Below are 24,254 nucleotides of genomic sequence, written 5' to 3' on the forward strand. Positions count from 1 at the left end.
ATGCTGGAGATCAGAGCAGAAAAATGCGTTGCTGGAAAAACGCAGCAGGTCAGACAGCATCCAAGGAGCAGGAGAATCGACGTTTCGGGCATAAGCCCTTCTTCAGGAATTCAGGCTTATGCCCGAAACGTCGATCCTCCTGCTCCTTTGATGCTGCCTGACCTGCTGCGCTTTTCCAGCAACACATTTTTCAGTATAGGGTGAAAGGGTAAAGATATAAAAGGCACCGAAGGGGCAACTTTTTCACACAGAGGGTGGTGCGTGTATGGAATGAGCTGCCAGAGGAAGTGGTGGAGGCTGGTACAATTGCAACATTTAAAAGGCATCTGCATGGGTACATGAATAGGAAGGGTTTGGAGGGATATGGGCCAGGTACTGGGAGGTGGGACTAGATTGGGTTGGAATATCTGGTCGGCATGGACGAGTTGAACTGAAGAGTCTGTTTCCGTGCTGTACATCTCTATGACTCTATGCCTAATTCCAGATCATAACATGTTTAAAAAATCCCTCTAATCTCTTTTCAAAGTCCCTAAAATCTGCATTCTCTGCCTGAATTTCTAGACAGAAGGAGGTTTAATTGTTTGTTCTACCAAAACTTCTCATAACTCTAAGCACATCTACTCAAGCTCCTCTTAATATTTGAAGAACAATTCCAGTTTTCTATTCTCATTACAATGAGAAATCCCTCACCTTGACAAAATTCTAGATTTTCCTGCTCCTCGAATGCGCCTAACCTGCTGTGCTTTTCCAGCACCACTCTGATCTAAACTCATAATTCTAGTAAAGCACATCTGTACCTCTCTACAGCCTTGAAATCCATCTAAAATCTGATGCCCAGAAATGAGCACTAGATCTGAGACCTAACTGCTGACTTATAAAAGGTGTGAAGCACTAGCTTTTGGAGCGCTGTTCCTTCATCAGGTGGTTAATGAGAGGCGCTCCAAAAGCTAGTGTTTCCAATTAAACCTGTTGGACTATAACCTGGTGTTGTGTGATTTTTAACTTTGTCCACCCAGTCCAACACTGGTACCTCCAAGTTATAAAGGTATGGTACAAATTCCTTGCTTTAGTAACATATTTATTTATTTACAAAACCAGGGATTTGTATGCTGTTTTGACACCTTTATCAAAGTGTCCTCAAAAATTGCAAGCTTCCTCATTACTTCACAATTACAATATTTACTTTATTTTGCCTCTCCTCATTCTTTCTTGCAAAATGCTTCACAGCGTATGAATAACCTCTGTTGGTTTAGAGGAGAATAAATAAATAACGATGCTGCCTCTAACAGAATAGGAAATAGATTAAGAATTTTAAAACAGCACAAAAAGATGTGCCATGGAAGCCCATTTCAAAGAAGCAAACCTCTTATTTGGTTCACAGTCCACTACAATCGAAACATCATTCTCGTCTGCTTTGCCAAAACCTTCATCTTTTATGGTTTCACCACTGCTCTGCTCAGTTCTTGGATACTGTCCTTTCTCTGTACTATCAAAACTCAATTCTCGCATCTCACTTGTGTTTCCAGTCATAAACATTTTTTTGATGCCTGCATTTTCATTCATAAGTCGTGCAGAGTCCAGCTTGGGTGCATCCAGCTGCACATCATTGTCCATATCCAGTGTAATCATATCCTCCACTTGCAGCTCAGCTGGGGAATGATCCTCATCCAGGTAGGTGTCTGTGATGATCATGTATTGCGCCAACAGCTGGAGGTCTTCAGAGGGAGTCTCTACAGGAACTGAACATTGAACTTCTCCTGACCCCTCTGCTGTGGTTCCTTTTTCTACAAGACAATAGAATAGCATGTTACATACTGTAGCTATAGAAAATGTACACCTGTATTTCTTTGTATGCTAAAAAATTAATTTTTAAAAATCTCAAATACTTAATTCATTCAGCAAACTAGATGATCAGTTCATTTTTCATTCAAAAACTGAAAACATTCCTATAAATTCTTGAACTCAACAAGTGTATTACACACTGTATTCACAAATTAATGCCATACATGCATATTGTGAAATGTTCAATAAAAAACGATGCTGCCTCTAACAGAACAGGAAATAAATTAAGAACTGTTTCCACACTGTAAGTAATCTAATCTAAGTAATCTAAAAAAAACTTTAAAACAGCACAAAAAGATGTGCCATGGAGGCCCATTTCAAAGAAGCAAACCTCTTATTTGGTTTGTATTAAATTATTTACAATGATGACCCTACACATAGTTATAGCATTCCAGAGCTAAAACCTCAGATCCTCGTAATCTCCTTCAAAACAGATCGCCTGTCAGTATATACATGAGTAATGTAGATTCATTGGATATCATTATTTATTCATCTCAAATTGCCCATACACTTTCACCATACTGTTCACTAACTTATTTTTATTTGTACAATAATTCTTTCTCGAAAAGAATGTTGACCAATCACTTCATTTTTGCACAATTTCTGTGGTTCATTATGTAGCTTTGCGAAATCATGCATAACACCGGAGCTAGATTGTAAATCACAACTCTGGGGCTTTGCAGTATCCCATTTTGGAACAAACAGTTCCACTTCACTTTGGTCTTTCAAGCTTATCTTCAAATCCTAACTCTTTAACCAAGCTTTTGTCCTAACATCTCATTATTATTGCCATGTGTCACTTTTTTGTATATAATGTTCCTGTGAAAAGCCATGGTATACTTTATTATGTTAAAATTGCAACACAAACGTAAGTTAAAACTCTTTCCTTCTGGGACAGGAAATATCACAGGCAAAACATCAAACTCAAGTCTGGTTTAACGCAACAGAAAATATTGATCAGGTTAATTTTTAAATTCCGATTTTCACTGTACTTTTGTCACACACAAACCTTAGAGGATTGACAAATGGAAAATGTTAATTATTTAATATAGGCTACAAAACTGACAGAGTAAAAGGCAAAGGGGAGGGGTGGTGGTGGGGGGTGGGGGGTGGGGAGGGGGGGTGGGAGGTCTCTCTTTCCTGACCAGAAAATATTCCAGTATAACGAGAAGGAAACAATGGTGATTCCAGTTCTGTTATATTAAGCAGGGGAGAAGAGGAGCACACTTCAGTGAGGGAGCATTTGAAACAACAGTGGGTTTAGAGTGGTTATGAAAACGTATGGGAAAAGATAGAAAAATAAATATTTAGCTGGAAGAAAGCTAATTTCAGTGAGTTGAAAAGGGCTCCAGACTAATGTAATGTTAGATTTTAAAAAATGATACCTCAAAACAAGATTGTTAAGGGTTAATCATTTAGGATTAATTGGAAGTAGCAATAAGGATGGAGATTACAGGAAAAATAGGATAAGTGTAAAGGTGACCTGTTTTGGCTGGAAGGTAACTGCAATGACCTTGCCTTGGTTTGGAAGCAGGCTGAAAATTGTGTTGCTGGAAAAGCACAGCAGGTCAGGCAGCATCAAAGGAGCAGGAGAATCGACGTTTCGGGCGTAAGCCCTTCTTCAGGAAGCAGGCTGTCTTGCAGTGATAACTGCACCTGTTTTTCACAAAGGAATGGTGGGGTAAAGTACTCAGAATGGAAAACAGCACATAATATCAGATTCAGACTGGAATTAATACTTGCAACTTTTCCCAGTTAGGGGTGAAGTTTCACCATCAGACTGGGGTTCGTGGACCAATGCTGTGGAAACTGAGAGCGCGTTCCAAGTGCCAGCCATCACCCAGGAGTTCCGAAAGGGCAGAAGGCAGCGAGACTCAATTGTGGAATATGTTTAAAGTCGATTATGTGAACAGATTCACTCATTATTCAATCATTAAATTAGATAAAGCTAATAAATTTGCAGTATTCATTTTGATCAGATCTCAAAGAGGCTTTTAGGCACTTTCAGCCTAACAAATACCATGATTAGGATCTGAACAAAATGTTTAAGAAGGAAAAAGGAGAGGAGGAAGACCAAGGATAGAGTTCCCCAACACCTTGGCCAGAGAACAGGATTCTGCCCCCACCACTTTAACAAGACCGAAACATTCCGTACCAACAGCCTGTCTATCCTCTAGTATCAGTGAATCATCCCTAATTGTCTCAGTTGTATACCGTTTTTATCTAATTAATTAATGTATCACAGCAGTAATGGTTTAATTGGCTTTAAGTTTGAAAAGCTGTGAAAAGCAGCAGTCTTTCATTGGATCTATTGTTTCACGAACATATTTGAAAATGCGAGTGATAAATAGCTTAATAGAAAAGTTTCAACCATTGGGAGTGGGATCCCTACTGGAAATTGTAGAAATATGCAATGATAATTAGTAGCATGTCCTTGATAAGCTTCTGAAAAAGGTTATGAAAGGACCAACTGAGTTGGAAACCATCTGGAATAAGTTAGTCTGCTATGCACTTTTATGTGCTTTACAGTTGGATAAGGAAAATAAGAAGGTGCAGGAATTGGTAAAATAGCTGCAAGGTAAAAATGATTACCAACAAGAAAAAACTGTACTCATTATGAGTAATAGGAGGAAAAGGCTATGGGTAGACATTGCGACTGAACAAACTGGATATTGATATTGAAACTGATGGCGAAATGGACTTCTCCCTGACATAGCAAAAATAAAAACATGCCAGACAGAAATCTGTGAATAGATAGCAGCTGGGACTGTCATCTTGCAAAACAGGGCAGGTAAACTTGAGAATTTAACTCACAGTGCTTCCCTCATGATTCCATCCCTGTGTAGTGAGACAAAGCAAATGTCTCATGCTGTAAGGTTGAGTGAAATAGGAGTTGATGGGAAGGGGGAGGACAGTAACAAATTAAAAATACTATACATCAATGCACGAAGCGTTAGAAATAAGATGGATGAGCTTGAGGCTCTTTTGGAAATTGGCAGATACGATATTGTGGGGATAACTGAGACGTGGCTTCAAGTGGACAGGGCCTGGGAAATGAATATTCAAGGCTACACGCACTATCATAAGGACAGACTGACGGGCAAAGGGGGTGGGGTGGCCATGTTGGTAAGGGATGATATTCAGTCCTTTGCGCGGAAGGACCTAGAATCAGGGGATGTAGAGTCAGTGTGGATAGAGCTAAGAAATTCGAAGGGTAAAAAGACCCTCTTGGGAGTTATCTACAGGCCCCCAAACAGTAGTCTGGATGTCGGATGTAAGTTGAATCAGGAGCTGAAATTGGCCTGTCGCAAACATGTTACTACAGTTATGGGGGATTTCAACATGCAGGTAGACTGGGAGAATCAGGATGGTATTGGACCTCAAAAAGAGACTTTGTGGAGTGCCTCCGAGATGGATTCTTCGAACAGCTGGTGCTGGAGCCTACCAGGGACAAGGCAATTCTGGATCTGATATTGTGCAACGAACCAGAATTGGTCAGGGACCTCGAAGTGAAGGAGCCATTGGGAAGTAGTGACCATAATACAATAAGCTTCAATCTGCAATTTGAGAGGTAGAGGGTACAATCGGAAGTGACAATATTTCAGTTGAATAAAGGGAACTACGGAGCTATGAGGGAGGAGCTGGCCAAAGTTCAATGGTGCAATACCTTAGCAGGGATGACAGTGGAGGAACAATGGCAGATATTTCTGTGTATAATGCAGAAGATGCAGGATCAGTTCATTCCAAAAAGGAAGAAGGATCCTAGGAGGAGGCATGGGTGGCCGTGGCTGACGAGGGAAGTTAAAAAACATATAAAGTTAAAAGAGAAAAAGTATAACATAGCAAAGATAAGTGGGAAAACGGAGGACTGGGAAGCTTTTAAAGAACAACAGAGGATTATTAAGAAGGAAATACGCAGAGAAAAAAATAAGGTATGAAGGTAAACTGGCCAAAAATATAAAGGAGGATAGTAAAAGCTTTTTTAGGTATGTGAAAGGCAAAAAAATGGTTAAGACTAAAATTGGGCCCTTGAAAACAAAAACAGGGGAATATATATCACGGGGAACAAAGAAATGGCAGAAGAATTGAATTGGTACTTAAGATCTGTGATCACTGGGGCAGACACAAGCAATCTCCCTGAGGTAACAGTGGCTGAAGGACCTGAACTTAAGGGAATTTATATTTGCCAGGAATTGGTGTTGGAGAGACTGTTAGGTCTGAAGGTTGATAAGTCCCGGGGGCCTGATGGTCTACATCCCAGGGTACTGAAGGAGGTGGCTCGAGAAATCGTGGATGCGTTGGTGATTATTTTCCAGAGTTCGATAGATTTGGGATCAGTTCCTGCGGATTGGAGGGTGGCTAATGTTGTACCACCTTTTAAGAAAGGTGGGAGAGAGAAAACAGGAAATTATAGACCAGTTAGTCTGACCTCAGTGGTGGGAAAGATGCTGGAGTCTATTATAAAGGATGAAATTACGACACATCTGGATAGTAGTAACAGGATAGGACAGAGTCAGCATGGATTTATGAAGGGGAAATCATGCTTGACTAATCTTCTGGAATTTTTTGAGGATGTAACTCTGAAGATGGATGAGGGAGATCCAGTAGATGTAGTGTACCTGGACTTTCAGGAAGCTTTTGATAAAGTCCCACATAGGAGGTTAGTGAGCAAAATTAGGGCACATGGTATTTGGGGGCAAAGTACTAACTTGGATTGAAAGTTGGTTGGCTGACAGGAAACAAACAGTAGTGATAAATGGCTCCATTTCGGAATGGCAGGCAGTGACCAGTGGGGTACCACAGGGATCAGTGCTGGGACCGTAGCTTTTTACAATATATATTAATGATATAGAAGATGGTTTTAGTAATAACATTAGCAAATTTGCTGATGATACTAAGCTGGGTGGCAGGGTGAAATGTGAGGAGGATGTTAGGAGATTACAGGGTGACCTGGTCAGATGCATGGCAGATGCAGTTTAATGTGGATAAATGTATGGTTATCCACTTTGGTGGCAAGAACAGGAAGGCAGATTACTACCTAAATGGAATCAATTTAGGTAAAGGGGCAGTACACAGAGATCTGGGTGTTCTTGGACACCAGTCAATGAAGGTAAGCATGCAGGTACAGCAGGTAGTGAAGAAGGCTAATAGCATGCTGGCCTTCATAACAAGAGGGATTGAGTAAAGAAGAAAAGGGGTTCTTCTGCAGCTGTACAGGGCCCTGGTGAGACCACACCTGGAGTATTGTGTGCAGTTCTGGTCTCCAAATTTGAGGAAAGACATTCTGGCTATTGAGGGAGTGCAGCGTAGGTTCACGAGGTCAATTCCTGGAATGATGGGACTACCTTATGCAGAAAGACTGGAGCGACTGGGCTTGTATACCCTTGAGTTTAGAAGACTGAGAGGGGATCTGATTGAGACATATAAGATTATTAAAGGATTGGACACTCTGGAGGCAGAAAACATGTTTCCGCTGATGGGTGAGTGCCGAACCAGAGGACACAGCTTAAAAATATGGGGTAGACCATTTAGGACAGAGATGAAGAGAAACGTCTTCACCCAGAGAGTGGTGGCTGTGTGGAATGCTCTGCCCCAGACGGCAGTGGAGGCCCGGTCTCTGGATTCATTTAAGAAAGAGTTGGATAGAGCTCTCAAGGATTGTGGAATCAAGTGTTATGGATATAAAGCAGGAACAGGATACTGATTAAGGATGATCAGCCATGATCCTATTGAATGGTGGTGCAGGCTTGAAGGGCAGAATGGCCTACTCCTGCACCTATTGTCACTCATGATCTGGAATGGTGGACAAAGAAGTAGGATCCTTAGGCACAGTTAGGGAAGAGATCAAGTCCCTTTCCCAGCATGAAGTTAAAGAAATCCTCTGTGACAACTGGACTGTATTCACAGAAAGCATCCCTTACATTCGACTGAAATCAATACCAAACAAGGAATAGTCATTAAGCAGGTCGAAATTGGCAGGTATAATATGGTGGCCATCATGGAGACATGGCTGCAAGGGGATCAGGACTGGGTGTACGGTGGCTCAGTGGTTAGCACTGCTTCCTCACAGCACCAGGGACCCAGGTTCAATTCCAGCCTTGGGTGTCTGTGTGGAGTTTGCACATTCTCCCCATGTCTGCATCGGTTTCCTCCAGGTTGCTCCAGTTTCCTCCCACAGTCCAAAGATGTGCAGTTTAGGTGGATTGGCCATGTTAAATTGCCCATAGTGTTCAGGGATGTGTAGGTTAGGGGCATTAGTCAGGGGTAAATGTAGAGTAATAGGGTAGGGGAATGGTTCTGGGTGGGATACTCTTCGGAGGGTCGGTGTGGACTTGTTGGGCCGAATGGCCTGCTTCCACATGGTTCTGATTCTACGAATAAATATCCAAGGATATTACATCCTATTGAAAAGACAGGCAGGTGGGCAGAGGGGGTGGGATTGCCTTGTTAGCAAAAATGAAATTAATAGCAATAAATGAAGTAGGGTCAGATGATGTAGAATCTGTATGGGTAGAGTTGAGGAACCGCAACGGTTAAAAAATACATAATTGGAGTTATTTCCAGGCCACCAGTAGTCAGGATTTGGGGCGTAAGAAATACCAAGATCCAGTAAAGGTGTCTAAGAAAGGCAATGTTACAGTGATCATGGGAGATTTCAATATGCAGCTGGACTGGGAAAATCAGATTGGTAGTAGATCACAGGAAAAGGAATATGTGGAATGTCTGAGATGGATTATTGGAGCAGGCAATTCTGGATTTAGTGTTGTGCAACGAGGCAAAATTGATAAGGGAGCTTAAGTTAAGGAACATGAGGAGGCAGTGATTAAAATATGATAGAATTTTCTCTGCAATTTGGGAGGGAGAAGGTGGAATCAGATGTAACGGTAGAACAGCTGATAAAGGCAACTACAGAGGCATGAGGGAGGAGCTGAGCAGAACTGACTAGGAGAGGGCCCTAGCAGGAAAGACAGTGGAACGGCAATGGCAGTAGCTTTTGAGAGTAATTCAAGGGAGACAGCAAAAATTCATCCCAAGGAAAAAGATGTATAGTAAAGGGAGGATGAGGCAACCAGGAAAGTCAGGGACAGCATAAAAATAAAAGTGAAGCACATAATGTGGCAAAGGGCAGCAGGAAGCTGGGGGATTGGGAAGCCTACAAAGACCAACAGAGGACAACAAAAGCAAATACAATGTTGTCATTTAACTCTAAAGGACTTGAATATAAAAGCAGGGATCTATCTGTGAGGCTTTATAAGGCTCTGGTCAGACCATATTTAGAGTTTTGTGAGCAATTTTGGGCCACATATGTCAGGAAGGACGTCAAGATTAGAGTGGTGCTGGAAAAGCACAACAGGTCAGGCAGCATCCGAGGAGCAGGAAAATGCCTGAAACATCGATTTTCCTGCTCCTCGGATGCTGCCTGACCTGCTGTGCTTTTCCAGCACCATTCTAATCTAGACTCTGATCTCCAGCATCTGCAGTCCTCACTTTAGCCTAGCCAGGAAGGATGTATTGTCCCTGGACCGGGTTCAGAGGAGCTTTACAAGAATGATCCCAGGAATGAAAGGCTTAACAAATGAGGAATGTTTGAGGACACTGGGACTATACTCGATTGAGTTTACAAGGATGAGGGGGCGATCTGATTGAAACTCACAGAATACTGAATTGCCTGGACAGAGTGGAATTGGGAAGATGCTTCAATTGACAGGAGAGATGAGGACCCAAGGGCACAGCCTTAGAGTAAAGGGAAGACCTTTTAGAACAGAGGTAAGGAGGAACCTCTTCAGACAGACAGTGCTGAATCAGTGGACTCATTGCCACAGAAGGTTGCGAAGGCCACATCATTGAGTATATTTAAAACAGAGATACATATGTTCTTGATTGCCAAGGGGCTCAAAGGTTATGACAAGAAAGTGGCGAATTGGGGTTGAAAAATCTATCAGAGTCGACAGTGTGTTGCTGCGAAAGCACACCAAGAAGGCAGATAACTCAGGGTATGGTTAGGAACATGGGACTGGAATATCATAGCAATTACGGAAATATGGCTCAGGGATGGGCAGGACTGGCAGCTTAATGTTCCAAGATACAACTGCTGCAGGAAGGATAGAAAGGGAGGCAAGAGAGGAGGGGGAGTGGCATTTTTGATAAGGGACAACTGTGCTGAGGGAGGATATTTCTGGAAATACATCCAGGGACGTTATTTGGGTAGAACTGAGAAATAAGAAAGGGACGATCACCTTATTGGGATTATATTATAGACCCCCCAATAGTCAGAGGGAAATTGAGAAACAAACTTGTAAGGAGATCTCATCATTCTGTAAGAATAATAGGGTAGTTATGGTAGGGGATTTTAACTTTCCAAACATAGACTGGGACTGCCATATTGTTAAAGGTTTAGATGGAGAGGAATTTCTTAAGTGTGTCCAAGACAATTTTCTGATTCAGTATGTGGATGTACCTACAAGAGAAGGTGCAAAACTTGACCTACTCTTGGGAAATAAGGCAGGGCAGGTGACTGATGTGTCAGTGGGGGAGCACTTTGGGGCCAGCGACCATAATTCTATTTGTTTTAAAATAGTGATGGAAAAGGATAGACCAGAGCTAAAAGTTGTGAAGTTCTAAATTGGAGAAAGGCCAATTTTGATGGTATTAGGCAAGAACTTTCAAAAGCTGATTGGAGGCAGATGTTTGCAGGTAAAGGGATGCCTGGAAAATGGGAAGCCTTCAGAAATGAGATGACAAGAATCCAAAGAAAGTATATTCCTGTCAGGGTGAAAGGGAAGGCTGGTAGGTATAGGGAATGCTGGATGACTAAAGAAATTGAGGGTTTGGTTAAGAAAAAAAGGAAGCATATGTCAGGTATAGACAGGATAGATCGAATGAATCCTTAGAAGAGTATAAAGGAAGTAGGAGTATACTTAAGAGGGAAATCAGGAGGGCAAAACGGGGACATGAGATAGCTTTGGCAAATAGAATTAAGGAGAATCCAAAGGGTTTTTACAAATATATTGAGGACAAAAGGGAGAGAATAAGGCCCCTCAAAGATCAGCAAGGTGGCCTTTGTGTGGAGACACAGAAAATGGGGGAGATACTAAATGAATATTTTGCATCAGTATTTAGTGTGGAAAGGGATGTGGAAGATATAGACTGTAGGGAAATAGATAGTGACATCTTGCAAAATGTCTGGATTACAGAGGAGGAAGTGCTGGATGTCTTGAAACGGTTAAAGGTGGATAAATACCCAGGACCTGATCAGGTGTGCCCGCGAACTCTGGGAAGCTAGAGAAGTGATTGCTGGGCCTCTTGCTGAGATATTTGTATCATCGATAGTCACAGCTGAGGTGCCAGAAGACTGGAGGTTGGCAAACGTGGTGCCACTGTTTAAGAAGGGCGGTAAAGACAAGCCAGGGAACTATAGACCGGTGAGCCTGACCTCGGTGGTGGGCAAGTTGTTGGAGGGAAACCGGAGGGACAGGATGCACATGTATTTGGAAAGGCAAGGACTGATTCGGGATAGTCAACATGGCTTTGTGCGTGGGAAATCATGTCTCTCAAACTTGATTGAGTTTTTTGAAAAAGTAACAAAGATTGATGAGGGCAGAGCAGTAGATGTGATCTATATGGACTTCAGAAAGGCGTTCGACAAGGTTCCCCATGGGAGGTTGGTGAGCAAGGTTAGATCTCACTGAATAAAGGGAGAACTAGCCATTTGGATACAGAACTGGCTCAAAGGTAGAAGACAGAGGGTGGTGGTGGAGGGTTGTTTTTCAGACTGGAGGCCTGTGACCAGTGGAGTGCCACAAAGATCGGTGATGGGTCCTCTACTTTTCGTCATTCCCACAAATGATTTGGATGCGAGCATAAGAGGTATAGTTAGTAAGTTTGCAGATGACACCAAAATTGGAGGTGGAGTGGACAGTGAAGAGGGTTACCTCAGATTACAACAGGATTTGGACCAGATGGGCCAATGGGCTGAGAAGTGGCGGGTGGTGCTGCATTTTTGGAAAGCAAATCTTAGCAGGACATATACACTTAATGGTAAGGTCCTCGGGAGTGTTGCTGAACAAAGAGACCTTGGAGTGCAGGTTCATAGCTCCTTGAAAGTGGAGTCGCAGGGAGATAGGATAGCAAAGAAGGTGTTTGGTATGCTTTCCTTTATTGGTCAGAGTATTGAGTACAGGAGTTGGGAGGTCATGTTGCGGCTATACAGGACATTGGTTAGGCCACTGTTAGAATATTGCGTGCAATTCTGGTCTCCTTCCTATTGGAAAGATGTTGTGAAACTTGAAAGAGTTCAGAAAAGATTTACAAGGATGTTGCCAGGGCTGGAGGATCTGAGCTACAGGGAGAGGCTGAACAGGCTGGGGCTGTTTTCCCTGGAGCGTCGGAGGCTGAAGGGTGACCTTATAGAGATTTACAAAACTATGAAGGGCATAGATAGGATAACTAGACAAAGTCTTTTCCCTGGGGTCGGGGAGTCCAGAATTAGAGGGCATAGGTTTAGTGTGAGAGGGGAAAGATATAAAAGAGACCTAAGGGACAACTTTATCATGCAGAGGGTGGTATGTGTATGGAATGAGTTGACAGAAGATGTGGTGGAGGCTGATACAATTGCAACATTTAAAAGGCATTTAGATGGGTATATGAATAGGAAGGGTTTGGAGGGATATGGGCCAGGTGCTGGCAGGTGGGACTAGATTGGGTTGGGATATCTGGTCAGCATGGACGGGTTGGACCGAAGGGTCTGTTTCCAGGCTGTACATCTCTATGACTCTAAGTCAGGCAGCATCCAAGGAGCAGGGGAATCGACGTTTCAGGCATAAGCCCTTCATCAGGAATCATGTACCAGCCATGAACGAATGGTGAAGCAGACTCGATGGGCTAAATGTATACAATTTCTGCTCCAGTGTCTCACGGTCCATAAACATCCATAAGTAGTGGCAGTACGGTGGTTCAATGGTGCCTCACTGTGCCATGGGCCTAGGTTCAATTCTACCTTCAGGTGAATGTCTGTGTGGAATACTTAGAATGACATGTAATATCAGATTGAGAATAGTAATAATATGGGGAACATTTCCCTGCTTGAGAGGACCTTTCACCACTGGATTGAGTTTACAAGACTGGGGTCGGGGATCTATCACTTTCAGTATGGGGTTTGAGGACTGGTGCCGTGTAAACTGAGATAGAGCTCCAACTGCCAGCCATCGCCCAGGAGTCCCAAGTGGGCAGAAGGCAGTGGGATTCACTTGCTGAGTATGTCTAAAGTAGTTTAAGTTAATAGATGCACTCATTAGTTTGCATATATTTAAATTTGGTTAAGCTAATAATTTTGCTTTATATCAAAGCATATGTCTTCTTATAATCATTTTGATCAAATCTTAAAGAACCCATTAGGCATTTTCAACCTAATAATACACTGAAGTGGGCTGAAATCAAAGACTGGCAGGTAAACCTGAAAGCCTTGAAATGTTAAATCTTCAAAGAACAACTAGTTCAAGGCAGACTAGAAACTGTCCCACAGAACTAGGGACCTCTGGGTGATTATAGATGCAAAGATTAAAATGAAACACAAAACCTAACACAATTATACTAAATGACAAGTTTATAACTTAGTATAGGATCAAATGGAATACAAAAATACAGGCAGAACGGAATAAGGGAATAAAAATGGAAGAGTAGAGTAGCAGGTAACTTTAAAGGAATTTCAAAAGTCTTTCATAAGGAGTAAAAGGATTGTCAAAGGACAGCTGAGACCAGTTAGACTTAGATAAGATATGCAAAGAAAAACTGTTTCTATTAGCTGTTGTTGCAAGCACTCGGAGACACAGATTCAAGATCTTGGACAAGAGATGCAGGAGAAATAGGAGAAAACATGTTTTACAGAGTGGTAGCAATCCAGAACTGGCTGCTCAGGAGAGTGGTGGAAGAGGAAACAATTAAGGATTTGAAAAGAAATCGAATGGGAACTTGAATAAAACAAACTTGCAATATTATAAGGATCAAGTGGGGATTGAGATCGATGGGATCGATGCAGTAGACTTGATGGGCTGAGTGGTTGCTTCCTTTGCTGTCAGTGATTCCATGACTCGTTACAGGACAATTAGGGACCAAAGAAGAGCTTCTTGTGGCCATAGCCAAGGTACTGAATGAGTACTTTGCATTGAAGTTCACAAAAGAGGAATATGCTGCCAATCTCTCAGCAGAGGAACAGAAGTAAGAACATTGGATATTGTGAATATCGATAAAGATCAACTTAAAAGGTTACAGGTGCTCAAAGTAGATAAGTCACACAGAATATTTGAGGAAGCTATAGGTAACAGTAATAATTGTAAACATTCTTCCCACAATCTTCAAATAACTCAAGGTATAGGAGTGATGCCAGAGGATTGAATTTTCCACATGTCATATTCTTATTCAAAAACAAAGGAATAAACCTGGCTACTACAGGCCTTGGCCAAATAGCACTAGTGGAAAAACTTTTGATTATTAATTGTGGTAAATAAATTGGTAACAGTAAAAATATCAGTTAATAAATGATAGCCAACACAAATCTATTAAAAGGAAAATGGTGTTTCACTAACTTGAGTGAGTTCTTTGACAAAATAATGGATAGGGTTGATGAGGGGACTGCACATTTTGAGTCCAAGGAGTCTCAGAGTATCTCATAACAGGTCAGTTTGCAAAATTGAAGGCAATGGGATAAACGTCAGTGGCTGATGAATTACAAAATCAGTTAAAGAGCAGAATGGGTAGTGGTGAGTAGTTGTTTTTCAGATCAGAGAGAGAGATATGTGTGATGCACTCAGGGTGTATTAGGACTACTTCCCTTTATTATATAACTTAATAACCTAGACTCGAGTTCCCTATCACCATCAAGTTTTCTCTCTTCAGATCAGTGCATAAAAAAAATCTTGTGTCAATTAACTTAAATTCCTCTGATTCTCAAGCCATGGGAACAATTCCTCCCCATCTACTCTGTTCAGACCCCTCATGATTCTGATCTAACATCCTATTTTCCTATATCCTATCCTAAATGTATAAATTATTCCCAGTGGTAGAAGGATGATCAATAACCAGGCAATTGATTAATAAAAGAGTCAGCTAATTATGATGATCTGGAATGCAGTACCTGAAAGGATGCCAGGAGCAAATTCAATACTAATTTTCAAAGTGGAATGAGGTATTTTCTTGAAGGGGTAAAAATTTCAGGAACGTAAGAAAGAAATCAGTAAAACTAATGGGATAACTATTTCAAAGAGCCAGCACATGCACACTGAGCTAAATGGAAACCTTCTGCATTATATCAATATGTGATTCTTGTCTCTGTTCTCGGTAGTGGTTACAGCAAACTAATTATCTTATATTTCTCCCTTACTAAAGTCATCAACAACTACGTTACAGAGCACCAACTGGTTGAGGAGATCATAGGTGAACTATGTTCAAAGGGCTACAACCTGGATACAAAATAATACTAACACACAATGGCTTACCTCCAACAACACTTACTGGTCCTGATAGGATATTAGTTTCCTAAAGGTAAGAGGAACACAATACTTTAGAGATACAGAAATACAAAAGTATTTGACAAAGATATGTTATTTACATTGTTGCATAAAGCAGGGCATCCTAAGCTCTCGGTTGTGACCCCCAATAGAGTGACCAGTCAAAGATTTCCGGTCACAGGCTCTGATGCAGCAACAGTTGCTGTGGAGCTCTGACTGTGAGGCCTCTTTAAACCTCTCAGTTTTTAAAATAGTGGGTATGACCCAGCAAGGTCCAAATCCTGCTCTAAATCCTCACCGTAGTCATCTTTTATGTGCAGAAAATCTACCTGGCAGTGGTATGTCACAGCCAATTGACCGATACAGTTGCCCTTCATTTGAAAGAATAGTATATTCAGTCAACCTTCTACTGAAGCAATGGTTGCTGATTGCCTGGCAGGAGAGGAGAAAATCCTTGGTACTGTCAGTGCTCCCAATAAGGATAAACCAGAACAACTTCAGAGTTGGTTGAGATTAGGGGAAGCTCATGGACTTGCATTGTGATGTCGTAGTAGTGACCATACCCCAGGCCAAGAAAGCCTGGGTTCAGGTCTTACCTGTTGCAGAAGTGCGGCAATACATCTGTGAACAGGTTAATTAAAAATAAAGAGCTGGGTTCTTCCTCATTGAGGGAGTTGACATCTGGATAGTAAAATTACTCTAGTGTTAGTACTAAACAATAAATTCAAAATAAGACCCTTGTAAAGCTTTTGCTTCTTAATTCATTAGCTGGATACCAGTGTGAGAAACAATCAGGGCCACCTCTCTGATGTCCTGAATGCCAGTTCTTTCTAAGACAATAACTGGCCGACTTACAAATTAATTGAAGTCTTTCATTTTTCTCACAGACATATTTTAAACAAATTACTTGAGAAAACTAGTTGAGGACATTATTTCGAAGCATTACTTTAATTTGCTCTCAATTCCCCACTGAAGTTTTTGAAATCCAAAACAGCCTGCGCACAATAAGTAAGGCAGTTTAACACTTGCCAAAAGTTTTAACTGTAGAAATTTGGACTCTAGATAATCTGACATATATCAGTTATTTTGCTACATTATGTTTTCTCAATAAATTTTTGTCCTCATTAAAGGTGCATAGGTTTTTTTTAAATCTGGATTTCGCAACACTTACATGCTGCTCTTCAAAATTCTGTTCTCTACAATCTTCTGCCTCCTCACCCACCACCATGTGCCCTAAAGAATAAAGCAAATGAAGCACATAGGCCAGTTAATTTATCTTGCTGCAAGTTAGAAACCATAGTTTGCTCAGGGAATCACACAATCCAAAGGGTTGTTTACAAGCCAACTGTGCCTGTGCTTTCAAAGAGTTACCCAATCATTTCCACTTCCCTGCTCTTTGTCTTGTTATGCGCCCAAACCGACCAACACATTTAAAAAGAGATCAATGTTCCAGTAAGCAACAGAAAGAACCAAAGGTCAAGATTTCACTATTAAAGATTTTTGCTAAACTAAAATCAACAGATCAAACAACATACTGAGATACCACCAGTTCCATGCATTGTAAGACTGGCCTGACCAACAGCCTTGTAAATAGAGCTCAAGCCATTTGCTTGATGCTTAAGTAGAGTATATCCAAGAGTGGCATGGTGGCTTAGTGGTTAGCACTGCTGCCTCACAGCGCTAGGAACCCAGGTTCGATTCCAGCCTCGGGCGACTGTCTGTGTGGAGTTTGCATGTTCTCCCAGTGTCTGCGTGGGTTTCCTCCGGGTGCTCCAGTTTCCTCCATAGTCCAAAGATGTGCAGGTCAGGTGAATTGGCCATGCTAAGTTGCCCATAGTGTTCATGGGTCTGTAGGTGCATTAGTCAAAGGAAATACAGAGTAATAGGGTAGGGGAATGGGTCTGGGTGAGATACACTTCAGAGGGTCGGTGTGAACTTGTTGGGCCGAATGACCTGTTTCCACACTGTAGGGATTCTATGAAACCATCCTGCAAGGTAATGGCTACTTTTTGTTATATCCTATGCAAATTTAAATGGGCCCAAAGCTGCCAATTTCAGTCCTGAAAATTGCTCACTCTACCTGGAATTAGAGTACAGTATCGCTAAGATTTGAGCAACAAGCAAATTATTTCAATCTGGTGTCAATTCCATTTGAATTTTTGAAATCCAAAACACATTGCACGCAATAAGTAAGGGCAATTCAACAAAGGTCATGGTTTCACCTGTAGAAATTTGGATTCTGGAATAATCTGACATACATCAGTTAATTTCCGACATTATGTTTGGTAAATATTTGTGCTCATTTCTAACACAAAGCACACAGTTTTTAGCCTACATTTCTCAAATCATTCCTGAGAAGTGAAACTGATTGTTTCACACTGTCACTGTGCAGTAGTGACAGTGACAGTGTCATAATGTTTATCACTGACAGGCTGCTGTTGTCAAGCCAAAAAAGATCTTCTTCCTTTCACAGAAATGAGTCATGTGGTATATCATTTTCAGCGCTGGTGTGAAGCTAGCTATTATGCAGCATGCCCCACATCACCTTCCATCACTTCAGTGTTGATTGATGCAGCAGTAATCGGTTAGTTTGGATTTGTCTTGCTTTTTGCATGTATGACGATACTATGGCTCTATGAAGTGTGTACTTTGCCTTGATTTTTGTTTTGTAGAGAGGTTTTGAGCTAGAGGTGCCAAGTTATCTCTTCCAGGTGAATAAAGTATACAGCTGGCAAGGCCCTGTGGATTTTTGAAAAAGGTTAGAACAGTAGAAACAGCACGAATAGATGAAGTCAGGCTCCCACAGAACCAGAGTCTTAATTTAGCTTTCAGTTACTGCGACTTTGAAGTTGGCTGTGGAAACTGCCACACATCTCCCTTGGCCACTGCAGAGACTGGAGAATCATTGCAAGAGAGACAATCTATTGCACTGAATCTGCCTTTGCCAAGGGTGGGTTTATGGGATAATTGAAATAATTGCTATTTAATCACATATAATCTATTAGTCTGTTACTTTTTCCAACAAGTTAAAGTTATACCAATACTCCTTTCTTTTGTTTTATTTTAAATGAGTGTAAGAATAAAGTGTGTTTTGCTTAAAGCTAGGTAGTGTGACCAATCAAATTAAATCTGGAACACAGCATGTTACATTTGCTCATAAATACAAGTTAGGGTCTCCTTGATATATTTGCAGGGATTTGGGTTGGTCCATAACATGCATATGACATGCCTGGACAATTTTCCATATTGTCGATGCCTGTGTTGTAATCATGATTTGGAGTTGTCAGTGTTGAACTGGGTGTACAAAGTTAAAAATCACACAACACCAGGTTATAGTCCAACAGGTTTAATTGGAAGCACACTAGCTTTCGGAGCGACGCTCCTTCATCAGGTGATAGTGGCCACTATCATCTGATGAAGGAGTGTCGCTCCGAAAGCTAGTGTGCTTCCAATTAAACCTGTTGGACTATAACCTGATGTTGTGTGATTTTTAACTGTGTTGTAGTTGTACTGGAATAGCTTGGCTAGGAAAGCAGCAAGTTCTGGAGCACAAGTATTTAGTACACAAATACAAAGCGATTAGCTAAGGAAACGTGGCTCCAGTACTAGTGGGAGCAGGATAATTTAAAGTGGAAAACAGCTAAGTGTTGAAGAAACTAAATGGTTATTTTGCTCATCTTCAGTACAGAAAATCTGTCGGTAACCAAGGGACTTGTTAAACTGAGGAACTAAGTGAAATTAGTATTATTAATGCAGTAGCACTTGAAAAGATGGCTAGATTGAAAGTTTACAAATCCTCTGGACCAGATGTACTTCATTCCAGAGTGCTGAAAGAGGTACCCAGAAAAAATAGTGGATGCATTCGCAGTTACTTCAAAGTCCTGTCATTTCTGTAAAGTGGCAAATGGAATCCGACCATTTCAGGAAGAAAGGAAAATGGAAAGTGGAAAACTGTGGACATTTCGCTTGATATCAGTAGTAGGGAAGATGTTAGAATCCATTTTACAGGATATGATAACAGGATATTTAGAAAATAACATTAAAATTGGGCAGAGTTAATATGTTTTGATGAAAGGGAAATTTGATGTAAATAAACAAGTGGATGTGGTGTATTTGGATTTTCTGAAAATTTTGATAAGGACCAAACAGAAAGTTTTGTTTTAAGAATCCCGACAGTGTGGAAACAAGCCATTCAGCCCAACAAGTCCACACTGACCCTCCGAAGTGCAACCCACCCTGACCCATTCCCCTACCCTATTATTCAACATTAACCCTGACTAATGCACCTACACTACACAATCCTGAACACTATGTGCAATTTAGTATGATCAATTCATCTAACTTTGGATCGAGGGAGGAAACCAGAGCATCAGGAGGAAACCCATGCACACACGGGAAGAATGTGCAAACTCCATACAGACAGTCGCCCGAGGCTGGAATCAAACCCAGGTCCCTGGCGCTGTGAGGCAGCAATGCTAACCACTGAGCTGCTTGTCTAAATCAAGAGGATTTAGACTCTGTGAATGGGCTAGAACATGACAGATGGAATATAATGTGAAAAAATGTCAACAGAACAGAAAGACTGAACATTTCGTAAACAGTCAGCTGTTGGGAAGTACGAGTGTCAAAACAGACGTTTTGTCCTTGTTCATGAGTCAGTTAGTTAGAATGCAAATATACAGCAGCAACTTGGAAGCTAAATATTATGATGGCTTTTATCTCAGGGAATTTGAGTTGAAGAGGAAAGCTGGCCTGCTGTAGTTTTATAGAGTCTTGATGAGACCTCACCTGAGGTATTGTGCAGAGGTTTGGTCCCTTTACCTAAGGAGAGTTATACTTGCCATAGAGAGTGTGTACTAGATTAATCCCTGGGAAGGCAGGATTGCTTTTGAAGTGACTTGGTCCATATTCCCTAAACCTTTGAATAATGAAAATAACTTTCCTTTTATTTTTACAAGGTGTGGCAGAATGGATACAGATGAGATAGGTCTCTTGGCTGGTGATATAGTTAAGGGGTGGTCGATTTTAAACTGAAATGAGGAAGAATTTCACCGAAGGGTGGTGTATCTTTGGAATTCTCTACCACAAAATGCTGTGGAGACTCAATCATTGAGCATGTTCAAGACAGAAATTAAAGGATTTATGGTGACTAATCACTTCAAAGGATGTGTGTGTGCAGGAAAATAGTACTGAGTCGTAATGAAGTAGATGACCAGTCATGATTTCAATGAGCGATAAAATAGGCTTGACTAAAGAATGACTACTCTTGTATCTACATTCCTAACACAATCAGATCTTTGTGCTCAGAGTTCTGCAATCCCCATCCATTTAAATAATATGCTTTTTTATTCTTCCTGCTGAAAAGTGGACAACTTCACACATTCCTACGTTCTACTTCAATTGGGAACTTTCTCTCCACCCACTTAACTTACCTATATCCCACTGCAGGCTCCTTATGTCCCCTTCACAACTTACTTTCCTACCTATCCTTTTGTCATCAATGAATTCAGTAACAAAGGTTTGGTCCCTTCATTCAATTCATTGATATAATTTGTAAATGCTTAGGTTGCAGCAATGCTTCCTGCAGCACTAGCTTGTTATATCTCACCAACACAAAAGCAGCCGAGTTATGCCCGTTCTCGTTCCTGTCAGTTAAATAATCCTCTATCTTGCTGATATGTTACCCTCTACGAATCATTCTATTTTGTATAGCAACCATTGATGCAATGCCTTCTCAAATGCTTTTTGGAAATTAAGTGTTGCATAGTTACAGGTTCCCCTTTAATCATTCTGTTACATCTGTAAAAAACTAATAAATGTTGTTAAACATGATTTCTCTTTCACAACAGCATGCTGACTACATTGAGATTTAAGTTCCCACTACGGTCTCCTTAATAATACATTACAGCATTTTCTCTGTGATAGATTTTATGCTAACAGGTCTGTAGTTTCCTGTTTCTGCCTGTCTCCTTTCTTGAATGGAGGATCACATTAGCTATTCTCCAATCTACTGGACCTTTTCTAGAATCCAGGGAAGCTTGGAAAATGAAAAACAATGCATCAACTTTCTGAGCAGCCACTTATATGAAGAACATCAAGAAGTAAGGACTTGTCAGCTTTTAGATTTAATAATTTTGTCAGTGTTCTTTCCTTTGTAATTGCTTTAATTTGTTCACTTCCTTTCACCTCCTAATTTGAAATTATTTCTGGAATGTTATATGTATCCAATGAAGAGAGATGTCAAAATATTTTTTCAATTGATCCACAATTATGGTATTTGTCCATTATTAACCCCGCGACTTTCGCTCTAAAGGACCAGCATCATTTACTCTTTTCCTATTTAAATTTTTTTTAGATTAGATTCCCTACAGTGTGCAAACAGGCTCTTCGGCCCAACAAGTCCACACCGACCCTCCGAAGAGTCACCCACCCAAACCCATTCCCCTACATTCACCCCTGACTAATGCACCTAACACTATGGGCAATTTAGCATGGCCAATTCACCTGACCTGCACATCTTTGGATTGTGGGAGGAAACCGGAGCACCCAGAGGGAACCCATGCAGACACAGGGAGAATGTGCAAACTCCACACAGTACTAAAGAAACTTTTTAAATTTCTCTCTAGCTTTCTCTTGTACTCAATTATATGCCTCATTATTAATATTTTATTTGTTCTTTGCTGTGTATTTATATTCTGCTCAATCCTGTGATCTGCCAATAATCTTTACGGAATTATACTTTTGTCTTTCAATTTGACACTATCTTTAACTTCCTTAATTAGCAGCAAATGGAGTGTCCTGCTCTCAGAGTATTTCTTTCTCACAGCGTCTGTGTTCTTTGGTTACCGACCCTAACAGAAATTAAGTTTGACCCAAGCTAGTCTCATTAAAAGTTTTCATCAGTTTGTTGAGAAATAGTGACGTTATGGATTAGAACAATGCCCTTATACTTTGGAGATTTAGATTTGAATCACAACTTCAAAAATAAATTGGAAGATCCTCCAATGAAATAATTTTGAATTAGTCACAAGATAGCATAACCACTCTGCAAATCTCATTAGCATTATCAGCCGTTTGGATCAACAGAATCGAGGGAAGTTTGGAAGGTGAAAAGCAATGCATTAACTTTTTCAGCAGAAACTATATTACGGTTTTAGAATGAAGACCATCAAGAAATGAGGGCTTCTTCTGAGATTTAAGCAAAATTGTCAAGTGTTTTGTTTTGCATCTGACATACCCACTGGAAATGAAAATCCAAATTCCAGTTAAATTTCAACACTACAACTTCCAGAATGGAAGTCTTACCTCAACCAACACCCACAAAATGCATCAAAACAGAAAATTAAATAATTTCATGAATGTTGGAAAGTGACTTAATTTTTTTACCTTTCTCCACCCTCTTTGGTATTTTACTATCAAGAATCTCTGGAGTGGCTGTAATTTCATCAGGATTTCCCCTTTCCTTTTCTTCTAACTGTTGATAGGAATGAACATAGTGTGAGTCAAGTTTCTACTGCGACACAGATACAGTCATAGAGATGTACAGCATGGAAACAGACCCTTCGGTCCAATTCTTCCATGCCGACCAGATATCCCAACCAAATCTAGTCCCACCTGCCAGCACCCAGCCCATATCCCTCCAAACCCTTCCTAAACATATACCCATACAAATGCCTCTTAAATGTTGCAATTGTACCAGCCTCCACCACTTTCTCTGGCAGCTCATTCCATACAAGTACCACCCTCTGCATGAAAAAGTTGCCCCTTAGGTCGCTTTTATATCTTTCCCCTCTCACCCTAAACCTATGCCCTCTAGTTCTGGACTCCCCCACCCCAGGGAAGAAACTTCATCTATTTATCCTATCCATGCCCCTCATGATTTTATAAACCTCTATAATGTCACCCCTCAGCTTCCAATGCTCCAGGGAAAACAGCCCTAGCCTATTCAACCTCTGCCTATAGCTCAAATCCACCAACCCTGGCAGATAAATCTTTTCTGAACCCTTTAAAGTTTCACAACATCCTTCTGATAGGAAGGAGACCAGAATTGCACGCAATCTTCCAAAAGTGGCCTAACCAATGCCCTGTACAGACGCAACATGATATCCCAACTCCTGTACTCAGTACTCTGACCAATAAAGGAAAGCATACCAAACGCCTTCTTCACTATCCTATCTACCTGCGACTCCACTTTCAAGGAGCTATGAAGCTGCATTCCAAGGTCTCTTTGTTCAGCAACATTCCCCAGGACCTTACCAGTAAGTGTATAAGTCCTGCTAAGAGATGCTCATTATTTAATATTGAATGCCTTAATTTTTGAAGGATTGTGGAAAATGGATTAATTTCAAGTATTGTGGAAATACGTGAAGTTGTTCCTTTAAAAGAGGTAATTGAAAGATAACAGTGGATACTGGAGATTTATTTCGAACAAGGCTTCCCTGAATCCACATGACCATTGTTAACCGTTTGCTTTGCTGCAGAGCACTGCTGGGGCTGATTTGAATGGTGATTGACTTGGAGAGGTGCTTGTTTGATTAAAGATTCTGGATTAGTGGTGCTGGAAGAGCACAGCAGTTCAGGCAGCATCCAAGGAGCAGCGAAATCGACGTTTCAGGCAAAAGCCCTTCATCAGGAATAAAGGCAGAGAGCCTGAAGCGTGGAGAGATAAGCTAGAGGAGAGTGGGGGTGGGGCGAAAGTAGCATAGAGTACAATGGGTGAGTGGGGGAGGGGATGAAGGTGATGGGTCAGGGAGGAGAGGGTGGAGTGGATAGGTGGAAAAGGAGATAGGCAGGTAGGACAAGTCCGGACAAGTCATGGGGACAGTTACTGAGCTGGAAGTTTAGAACTAGGGTGAGGTGGGGGAAGGGGAAACGAGGAAGCTGTTGAAGTCCACATTGATGCCCTGGGGT

The 24,254-nt window shown here is 41.2% G+C and overlaps 1 protein-coding gene across 10 annotated transcripts in view; it reads right to left on the bottom strand.

Annotated features, from left to right (window-relative positions):
* The window catches only part of LOC140494474 (uncharacterized), a 116,433-nt gene that overhangs the window by 79,792 nt on the left and 12,387 nt on the right, over positions 1 to 24,254 (bottom strand). For 4 of the 10 annotated variants that reach the window (XM_072593680.1, XM_072593679.1, XM_072593688.1 and 1 more), the window contains exons 2-5: positions 22,731 to 22,818; positions 16,516 to 16,577; positions 15,333 to 15,372; positions 1,364 to 1,784 (exon numbers count right to left, since the gene is read on the bottom strand). In XM_072593680.1, the coding sequence (XP_072449781.1) occupies positions 1,364 to 1,784; positions 15,333 to 15,372; positions 16,516 to 16,577; positions 22,731 to 22,818 (611 nt within the window). Of the gene's footprint in view, positions 1 to 1,363; positions 1,785 to 3,325; positions 3,499 to 15,332; positions 15,373 to 16,515; positions 16,580 to 22,730; positions 22,819 to 24,254 lie in introns of those variants that run through there. The other 6 variants (XM_072593685.1, XM_072593684.1, XM_072593682.1 and 3 more) reach the window with 6 other exon arrangements.

The sequence above is a fragment of the Chiloscyllium punctatum genome, chromosome 24 (assembly GCF_047496795.1).
Source record: "Chiloscyllium punctatum isolate Juve2018m chromosome 24, sChiPun1.3, whole genome shotgun sequence".
NCBI classification, from domain to species: Eukaryota; Metazoa; Chordata; class Chondrichthyes; order Orectolobiformes; family Hemiscylliidae; genus Chiloscyllium; species Chiloscyllium punctatum.